Raw genomic sequence first — 10,459 nt, 5'->3', positions numbered from 1 at the left:
AAAGTGTTACTGTAATTGCTGTACTTTTATGCCAGCAAAGATGGAAGAAATCTTGTCAAAGCCCTATGGACGTTTTCATCAACAGATAAACCAAAGGATGCATGCCTGCAAAAATATAACTTTTAAAAAGATGTCTTTTTTTGTTGTTAAAGAGCCATGAGAGCATATCCTTCTGAATAAAATGCACTGTGAATAAATAAAACTTCTTAAATACCCAATCAATTGAAAATAAAAGCAATTCAGATGCTCATTTTCCAGTAGAAACACCATGTGTGTAGTGTTTAAAACAAATTTATTTGATGAAGTCATAGAAAATAGGCATAAAATAGAGGTATTGAGTATGATTCTTTTTAGATATGATCTGATTTGATGTTATATAATGTCAGTGGGTAGAATGATGGAGAGGATCAGAGAGCACTGTATTGTGTATGAAAAGAAGTGAAAGTGGGTTGCACAAAAAGGATTTAAGTACTGCATGACTAGTCTAATAGAAAAACCAGCTTTGAAAGAACAGTCCACTATTAGATAAGAGACCTGTTTACTGAGAAAGGACAACTCGAGCTGTGTTAGATACATACAGTGAGCTGTCATTTGTATGCATGTACTGTATCTCTCCCACACACCACTAAATGATCTTAAGCCAAGTTATTTTATTCCAGAACACTGTATGTAACATGTAATGTATATGCATTTGAATACATTTGACAACTAATTGGTTTATTTTGGGGCTTTTTAATAGCTTGTAGGGATTTGGGTCATCTTACGACTACATTTGCATATTTTTTCATTAACAAATAATCAATACTTATTACTATTACTACTTTAGTTACATATGTACTGTATCATAGAATTAAACCCTCTGATCATTTGGCTGCAAACAACATAAAATGATTTTGAAATCAGTCGAACTATTGCATATGTGATAAACACTTACTGGCACAACTTCACCTCCTTCCAAAGTACATGGAAAGGAGCAATAGTCTAGAGATTGAAGCTTTCGTTGGGGGTCACAGACAGAAACCCATAAATAATAAAGTTGTTCTTCATACAACAAGTTGCTACAGGAGTTTCAACCTCTTTACAGTTTGTTAGGTGCACCTGTTCAGTTGCTACACTTAGCTATGTAGACATGGTCAAGATGACCTGGTGAGAATCAAACCAACCAACAGGATGAAAAAGAATGGGGATTTAAGTGTTTTTGAACGTGGTATGGTTGTTGGTGCCAGACAGACTAGAAACTACACTGGAACTTTCTGTATAACCTAAGGATTTCAGAAAGAATGGTCAGGAAAAAGAGAAAACGTCTCATGAGCATCAGTTCTCTTGGGGGAAAAAACATAAAACTGAGCTATGCAGAAGAGCGTCTAAGAATTGCATAACAAGTTAAACCTTATGGACTACAGCAGCAGATGACCTCACCAGATGCCACTCCTGAAAACACAAAACTAAACCCCAAAATTGAACTAAAGATCAGAAAAACATTGTCTGGTCTGAGAGTGTGGCATATGCAACATGAAAGCAATCCTGCCTTATATCAACGGTTCAGGCTGGTGGCAGTGTTGTGGAAGATCTGGACCCCTTATTTCCAAATGAGCACCAGCTGGTGGAAAAGACTCCCAAAAACCACACGGGCTATTGTTGCTGACCATGTTCATGCATTTATGTAGGGTGACCATATTTTGATTTCCAAAAAAGAGGACACTTGGCCCAGTCACGAAGAACTTTAAGAATACTGTTTGCTTAAAGAAAACTTTAACATATTTAAACGATGCCTTCTCTGTGCTGTTATGTGAATGGTGAAATAAAAAATGTCATATAGCCTTTTACAAGTCAACAAGTGCAAAAAAAGTGGAGGGTTGGTCATCCTAATTTATGACCACAGTGTACCCATCTTCTGATGGCTGCTTCCAGCAGAACAATGTAAAATATTACAAACTTTATATAATCTCAAACTGGTTTCTTGAACATGATAGTGACTTCACTGTACTCAAAAGGCTTCTACAATCACCACATCTCAATCCAGAGCACCTTTGAGACTTGGGGGATCAGTAGGTCCACATTACCCATGTGCAGCCGATAAATCTGCAGCAACTGTGTGATACCGTCAAGGTGTACCAAACAAAGTGGCTGGTGTAATGTATATTTCATTTTTAATAATCCTGAAATACAGGGAAGATAAGTACCTCTATAATTATTAACTTGTGACTATAGTTTTATTGTATGCGTTTAGTTCTTCATTTAAACGCATATATCATTTAAAGCACAACATACGCTGATCTACTGGATATTAGATAAAACACTGATCTTTTGGATTAAAAACGTAGCGTGTGACGTAGGATCAACTAATTGGGTCTGATCGATTGTGCATGTGCACTGGCTCGCTCTTTCACGTGCGTTTTTCAGTCTGTGGCTAGCTGACTCAGTAGCTTTAACGTGACTAGCGGTCACATCACACACACACACACACACACACACACACACAGAGGTAAACATTAACCAGCACAAGTTGTTTGCGTGTTAAAGAAACTTTTTGCTGGAAAGAAGAACATGGCGATAACTAGGTCTGTTCAGGCTAAAGGATATTTGCTGTACAGGTAAGCTATTTCTGTCAATCTGCACGGAACCAGCAGGTAAACCAGTTTTTGCAGATATAGGAAAACACGTGGACCCATTTAAATAAATGAATTGTTAAAGCAGCAAATGGCAAACGGTTAAACATTATTTTTCGCAATTCAATATCTTTTATGTTTTCAGACATATTGCATATGGATATATTGTATCTCTACATTATGTTCCTATGATACGTTTATGTTTTTCAAACATGGTTTGATCACTTGGAGGACCTCTGAACTTTGTCCTGTCTGAACTTTTTTGCCTCTATAGGGTTACGTAACCACCACTAGGATAACTGGGTCCCAGCAAACTGAACATGGGGCCGATAGCATGTTGTGTATGACACGTACTCATCTGAGAGTAGGATGATCAGATGTCTCTGTTTATGTTGGACAGCACAGCTCTCCCCTTTTCTTTTCTTTTTCTTTTTAATCCATTGTCCCACACATTGAGCCAGTGCCCCACTGAGAAATCCTAAGCTTTGCTGATTTTGGTAAATATGGTGGAAAGTACCTCAAAGAAAATAAAGTGACAGTTTATTCTGGTAAATACAGTTTTTGTCTGGATGCAATTTTGGATTTTTTTTTTTTTTTATAAACAAGGGAAAATATAGCGTGTTGTGACACACCATCTGTGTGTCATAATTGGCTAAAATGGTCAGATATTGCTCAAAAACTTAAGCTAACCTATGAATATCATCCCTATTGAAATCCAGTGATCATTACCAGATAGAACAGCAGCTAAATAGCTATTAAAATAAAAGAGAACACAGGAGTATATAAAGCACGAGACGTAAGACCAAACTTCAGCTTTAATCCTCTATTGTATTTACTTAGAACGAAGTAGGAAAGTTTGCATTTAAATATAATTTATTCAGCGTATACATGCTAAAAGCTAAGCTGGTAACCTACACACTTGATTGCATGTTTAAATTGTTTAAGTTTCCCCAACATTGCTGGCATGCCCCACATTGTCTCACACAAACACAATGTTTTTACCACATGTAGTTTTGTGGGATTGGTCAACTTATCTTTAGCATATGATTTAAATATTTCATTTAACATTATAATTGGATTTCCTTTTATTCTTGGCCATTTTTCAGCCTTATCCATCAAAACTTTGTGGCTACTAACAAGTTTCTACCTTAGGTAACACACCTCCACAAGACCCATGATGACGGCCTTTCATCAGAACCATTCAATAACAGCCAGATTTTAGAAATGATCTGTCCTGCGGCATTGATTTTAGAGCCAATGAAAATGTTGTCTCACTATGTGGGATGGGGAACAAGGGATGAAAATGTTGTGCAGTTCCACACAAAGTGGGTCAACGGGTTACCATATTTTTTTGGGCCTCCATCCAGTACGCATTTGCTCCGTCACTGACTGAAATGTTATTCAGAAAACAAGTCTTTGGCTTATTATATGCTTTGTTATTGTTGATAGGGTGCCATGGGAAATGCATTTTTAATTATAGCTTCCAATTAAAGCCATTGGCCCATGGGGTTATTAAAAGAAACGTCCCACTGACCTTGAAAGTTTTAGGACTTTAGAATGACAAAACAAAGCAAAAGACTCAGCAGATGACTTTGCAAGTACTAACTTGAAACATAATATGGCTTCCTAATCCATTAGTGGGGATACACCAGCCATACAGTATGAGGCAAATCCAGGATTTGAGGTTAATGTGACATTGTATTAAAATTGGGAGTTTTAAAAAGAATTACAAAGGTCCCTGAATTTCAAATGTAGCTGACTTTAAGTATGTTTGTCAATTTTACTGTCACTTTTCTTAATGAAACTGCTGTTTTACTGTTTGGAATAATTCATATCACCTGTACTTCTCTTCTTTTCATTGGAACACCTTCTAAAAGTACAGCTTTAACACTTGACAGATTGAAGTTTTACTTCTCTGCTATGTGGGGCAAGAAACGGCTAGGTTAATATTCAAATACCATTTGGAGCCTCTTGGATAGTTCCAATAGTTGTAAAGTGAATAATATTCCCCCTTTATCCACTCCAGAGTGGGTGAAATAAAAAAGTTTTATGGTTGAAGACACAAGCTGTAGCATTCAGCCCACTCACTCATACAGTATGCATATTTTTCATATCAAAGAATATTAGCATGACTATCTTTTAGTCCATATGTCATGCACATCTCCATGTTCCTTTTTAAGTTTTTCTTTTTTATATTGACAACTTCTGGGTTTTTATGTTTTTGCTCCGAGCTTTTGTGAAACTTTCTTTCATCTTGTTTCTGTGTAGGAGGTTTTCAGAGAGCAGCGACAAAGGCTGGTTCCGATCCTTATTTGTGCACAAAGTCGATGCCAGGAAAGATGCTCACTCCAACCTGCTTTCAAAGAAGGAGACCAGCAACTTGTATAAGATTCAATGTAGGCCTACACCTTTTTACTTACATAAAAGCAAGGGTTTAGTTTCTTTAAGTGTTGGGTTACAGAAGGCCAAAGACAAGTGCCTGCGATACACTTACATCACATTATTGTGACATGGATCCTGTATATGTCTCAAAAGTGAAATAAATCATTTAAATGGAAGGCATACACAAAACACTGTCAGCAACAAGTAATTCTAAGATAAGATGATGTCTCATGCCTGTAAACTTTAGTGACATCTGAACAATTTGTCTGGTTTTCTTTTAGTCTGCAGAGGTAACTGTTTCTGTCTCTCAAACAGAAATCTATCATTCTCTCGGGGCTTTGATCTTTTGTGTTGCGTACATCACACCGCACAGGGATTTCAATTTGAACACTCTATCAGCCGTTGCCTATAACCTATTGCAAGTGAATCAGTTTTGTATATCAAGTCTTTGCTGAATCGGAGTGTGAAATTACTTTGTTGAAGAATTTGAATGTTGCTTTTATTTTTTTTTTTTTTTTAATGCATCCATTTCTGATAGGTTTCTCTCTGCCTTTTTTCTTTTTCAGTTCATGACGTCAAACCAGAATGCCTAGAAGCATACAACAGTCTGGAGTATGTACTGATACATTTGAAATATTTCCTGCATCTCTGTCAGTCAAGTTACGTTTTCAGTGCTTTACTTTCTTTGGATTTCTTTCAGCAGTGCAATAGACAGTGTGCTGGACTAATTAATCAAGATATGGTCTGAACAAAGTTAAAATCAGATGAGCTTCATGATATAAATGTATTTAAAAAAAAATGAAGTGAAGATACAGCTGAGTTTATATCTTGGATGAATTTTTATGCTTCCTGACTGCCCTCTAGTTGGTTTTTAAGCTAAAGTGAGAGCATTTCCAAACAGCATACACCTTCATTAACTTGTATTTTATTTTATTATTTTTTTGCTGGCTTTAGGGCTGAAGTGCAGAAAAGACTTCACGAGGACCAGGACTACCCGTGTGAGGTAGTTGGAAGCTGGAATACCTGGTATGGAGAACAAGATCAGGCTGGTAAGCAGTAAATGCAAAAAGACACCTTTGACTGATCACTGCTGCTTTCCTCTATCAAGTTCCCATAAAACACAATTTCAGTGGCTGACTTTTTGCAAAGCTTTGCAGACGGATGCTACCTGATGACTCACAACCAGCACTTCACCTTCTGCATATATGATAAATTAACGTGATCATTTAAGTGTATTGTATACATAAAAAGCAGTCAGTAACTATAAAAAGTAATTGCATGGTGATGGAGGTTCTTTATCTCTTAGTTGTGTGGGTGGCATCAGACCTTATGCAGTGCTACAGTGACATCTGCTGTTGTTTTTGTGCAGTGCATCTGTGGCGATACAGAGGAGGCTACCCAGCTTTGACTGATTGTCTGCAGAAGTTGAGAGCTAACAAGGCATGCTGTGACCTTTTTAAACGTCTCTTATTCAGTCAACATTGCATACAATACATACAAGGCCTTTGATTTTCCAGGGGAAAATTGCTTATTTTGTTGTTTTAATTTGTTGCGTTTTTTTTGTTTGCTTGTTTTTTTTAAGTAATAATTTTCTTTAAATGTTAATGTGTTGTTTCTGTGGAGAAAAGGCATTTCAGGGGTGCTGTTTTTTGTTTGTTTGATTTTTAAGATATAATATTAATATTCACTTTTTAGTGTTATAAACAAACATTTTATCCCTTTTTAGGAGTACTTAGAGTTTCGGAAGGAACGGGCCAAAATGTTGCTTTCAAGACGAAATGAACTTCTTCTGGAGTTCAGTTTCTGGAATGAACCCCTTCCCAGACAAGGACCAAACCTCTATGAAATGCGCACCTATTACCTTAAGGTATCTATTTATGCTACACATTTTTAAAATGCATAGCTTGAACATGTGTGACCAGTACAACATAAATACTGTTTGATTTGTAGGAAAACTAACAAAGCAGTCTGTTTCTGGGTTTCCCTAACGTCACTTTTATCTTCAGTAAGCAAGTGAGCCTCTTCAATTTTATTTTTATACGTAGTCTTCCATTTCAGAAGCTCAAAAGTAATTGGACAGTTCATTGACGAGCAGTTTTATGACCAGGTGAGGCCTGTTCCCATTTTACCCCAAAATAATGGGAGGATAAAAATGTAGAAAAGGAAAGACACAGCTCACCATCCAAATCATCCCATGTTGTCTGTCAAATATGGTGGGGGCAATTTTGCATATGGGCATGTAGGCCTGCTAAAGCATGCTTTTTATCTACTGAAGATAGAACTGAAGACGGAGAGACCCAGAAACAAGAAGCAAATGAAGGTGACAGCAGGAAAGGCCTGGCAGAACATGACATCTGCTCTTTAGATATATCCTGATTACTTGATTTGAAATCTCCTGTGGTGATTTACAAAAGCAAAATTACAAAAAATATACACATCTGCATGTTGTATACTATTTTTAAGTGCATGGCAGGGTCCACATTTAGCAAAATCTAGATGTATTAGTGTACTGTTCATGTGCTGTTCAAACAGAAATAATATAACTTTGGTAATCCTGTATAACTGTCAGTGCAGTTTTTATAAATTTGTTACATAACTAGCATAGTTCTTATTCTCAATGTTTTCTTTCCATATTTTTCAGCTGCTTGTCTTGAACAAGTAATCCAATTCTCATCTGTTTGAAGTAGTCATATTTTTTTCACCTCTGGCCTATTCTGCAATTTTGCCTTTCCAAGGTTTCCTGCGTAATTTCAGCTCACTTATTCAGACCTGACTCACTGAATTGAAGAGTGTCACAAGTGGAGAGAAGTTCAAAAACAGCTATGATAAAAATCTGTTTACTCAGTGCTCCAGTTCTTCTTGCATGCAGGCTTGTGACACCCAGAGTTCTCTGATCAGTTAAAAAAAAAACAACAACAACAAAAAAAAAAAAACGTAGCTATGAATAATAGATAAATAGTGCTTTCAGTCTTTCAGTTCTATGGAAATATGATGGTGGTAATGTCATAATCTAGTTTCAAACCTATTCTAATTAATATTATACTTGTGCTTCAGCCAGGAACCATGATTGAATGGGGCAATCGCTGGTGAGATACGTTGAATTTATTTAAACATATGTCATTTGTCTGAATCTCTTTCAGTGGAAGTGAAAATATCAGAAGTGTTTCAGTGATCTTTATACTAAATAAGATAATGTTTTGCAACAGGGCGAGGGCAATCAAACATAGACAAGAAAACAATGAGGCAGTAGGCGGTTTCTTCACACAGATTGGCCAACTCTATGTTGTTCATCACTTGTGGGGTGAGTAATTAAGCACTCTACACTTAGAACATACCAGTAAGATGAGGTGATTGACTGCTGTATGTAAAAATGTCTGACAAGTTTGGTCTGGCTGAATTTCAGCTAACTGAATGCTCCTGCATACATTCTGTATTCTAATGAATCACTAAAGTTCAGTGTGACGGTTCCAACATAAGCCCGGGTGTGTCAAACATCAACAAAGGATGATTTTACACTCGACATAACATTTGGACTTTTGATTGCATCTTGGAACAGGAAACGAGTCAATCAAATTATTAAAGGTGTTTTAAGAGTGGTTGTCCATATTTTTAATATCATCTGAACTCTGGTTCAGATGATATTAAAAATATCAAGCCTCTGGGCTAGAATCATAAATTTCACAAATTTTTGAAGCCTGTATTATCTCAATGAAGTAAGGGCATTCAGACAAAGAGCTATGTCAGTGTGTTTCTTTAAAATGACAATAGCATGAGGAAATACTGAGACATATTGTTGTATTGCAAATATTTTCCATATGACATGTTTGGCTGTTTTATTCACTGACAGACAGAATGCACTAATACTTGAAATTCAAAACACACGGGAAGAAATATTTGGGTGGCTTTTTTTACGTTGATCAAATTGACCCATATGTGACCCACAAACTACATGTTCGTACCTGAAATGTGGTAGAACAAGAGATTCACATCATGTACTGCACGTGCAGCTGATGAATTTGCAGTAACAGTGCGATCCTATTATGTGAAAATGGATCGGAGTGTTTCCAGCACCTGGTTCAATCTGTGTAGTTAAGAATTGAGTTTTGATGGCAAAAGAGATTCGGCCTGATGTTAGCAAGGTTGCCAGTGAATGAAGTTGAACTAATGAAGTTGCCAGTGACTATAAATTTTATCCACACATAATGCGATGTAATGTGTGTGTGTGGTGGAGTTTTTTGCTTTGCTTTTTTCGTTGGAATTTTTTTTCTTTGCCGTCTTTTGATAGCTTACGAAAGCCTCCAGTCCCGAGAGGAGACAAGAAACTCTGCCTGGCGGAAAGAAGGATGGGACGGAAACGTGTATTATACAGGTAAGAAAGAAATGCTTCACCCAGATGCCTTAAAAACCCAATGTTCTTGTCAGGGCTTTATACCTCGCTGATTATTTTTACCTGCAATTATATTCAGCAAAGTTGAGACTCGTAGATCACCAAACTTTTTTAATCATAGATGCCTCCCAACAACTTTCTGCTGAAATGTTTAATGTGGTCTCTGTACTGGATCTGAAATTTGTATTTCTTTGAAGTAGGGCTAAAATAAACCTTAAATGTTTTCTTTAAATGTTTGCCACAAAATCAGAAAATTATATAATGCTGCCTCCCCTCCCCCATTGTTGTTATTGATGGAGATGACAGGATTGCAGTAATAATAATTTTTTTTTTTTAAAAATCGTAATTTATTGGCCATCCATGGTAATGAGACTTAAGCAGTATGAGCATCAAATTATAAAATGATACTGCCCAGCTTGAAGAATTTTAAGAGCTGTATGTTTGTTTGCTTTCCTGTTTGTTTATTATTACAATTGTAATTTTCGGTATATCATTTTCTAACATGTGTCTTTCTGTCTGTCCTCAGTGCCTTTGTTGCAAAGTATGGAGTCAAGAATAATGATTCCAACTAAAAGTTCACCTTTACAATGAGAAAGCGACTGAGACTGCAAATAATTCAATGACCAAATTTTACTAATTGTAGTTTCCATTTCTTTTGTATGATCTGTGTTGTTACTAAAAGCATTGAAGTAAAACTTCTGATTCCATGTTTGTGATATTGCCAAAGTCAAAAGTAGTTGTACAATTTCCAAGCACATTCAGTATGAAGAACATGAAAAACCAAGATTTGCAGGGGTTTAGATAAAACACGTGAAGGGGGGAAAACACAAGAGAAAAGGTGTTTGTGCGTTACGGTGTTATTGAGGAATTTTTACCTTCTGATTTAGTGGAGTGAAGTGAGGTGTGTTTGCTCTGTTTTGATCATTAATTGATGTAACGGAACACATATTGGGGGTTTTGTTTGTTTTCTTTTCCACAATAATTTTTTTTATGATAGTACTATTAAATGTACATGAATGACTTAATGAATGAGATCATGCTAAGTTGCAACAGTGAATGTAAAACAACCATTTGATAAAAA

General features: G+C 36.4%; 1 protein-coding gene across 2 annotated transcripts; it reads left to right on the top strand.

Moving 5' to 3' along the window:
• Positions 1 to 2,464: 2,464 nt before the first annotated feature.
• Positions 2,465 to 10,441, top strand: nipsnap1 (nipsnap homolog 1 (C. elegans)). 2 transcript variants are annotated; one of them, XM_085368710.1, is made up of 10 exons: positions 2,465 to 2,594; positions 4,878 to 5,005; positions 5,558 to 5,603; positions 5,946 to 6,040; positions 6,361 to 6,431; positions 6,718 to 6,858; positions 8,046 to 8,077; positions 8,198 to 8,292; positions 9,277 to 9,360; positions 9,905 to 10,441. In XM_085368710.1, exons 1-10 carry the CDS (start codon positions 2,548 to 2,550, stop codon positions 9,967 to 9,969), a joined length of 804 nt encoding a protein of 267 aa, XP_085224836.1. In that variant the 5' UTR covers positions 2,465 to 2,547; the 3' UTR covers positions 9,970 to 10,441. The 2 variants fall into 2 exon arrangements, with proteins under 2 accessions (XP_085224836.1, XP_085224835.1); XM_085368709.1 differs by lacking the exon at positions 9,905 to 10,441 and having other exon boundaries at positions 9,277 to 9,668.
• The last annotated feature ends 18 nt before the right edge of the window (positions 10,442 to 10,459 follow it).

The sequence above is a fragment of the Diplotaxodon limnothrissa genome, linkage group LG12, assembly GCF_057381915.1.
Source record: "Diplotaxodon limnothrissa isolate DT_005_m linkage group LG12, D_limnothrissa_male_GT1.1, whole genome shotgun sequence".
NCBI classification, from domain to species: domain Eukaryota; kingdom Metazoa; phylum Chordata; class Actinopteri; order Cichliformes; family Cichlidae; genus Diplotaxodon; species Diplotaxodon limnothrissa.
This window is presented reverse-complemented; position numbering and strand designations above follow the sequence as displayed.

Coding starts and splice junctions, on each gene's coding strand:
- nipsnap1 (XM_085368709.1), top strand. CDS start 2,548: ATGGCGATAACTAGGTCTGTTCAGGCTAAAGGATATTTGCTGTACAG. Junction 8,078..8,197: donor ATTGAATGGGGCAATCGCTG/GTGAGATACGTT, acceptor GTTTTGCAACAG/GGCGAGGGCAATCAAACATA. Junction 8,293..9,276: donor TGTTGTTCATCACTTGTGGG/GTGAGTAATTAA, acceptor GTCTTTTGATAG/CTTACGAAAGCCTCCAGTCC.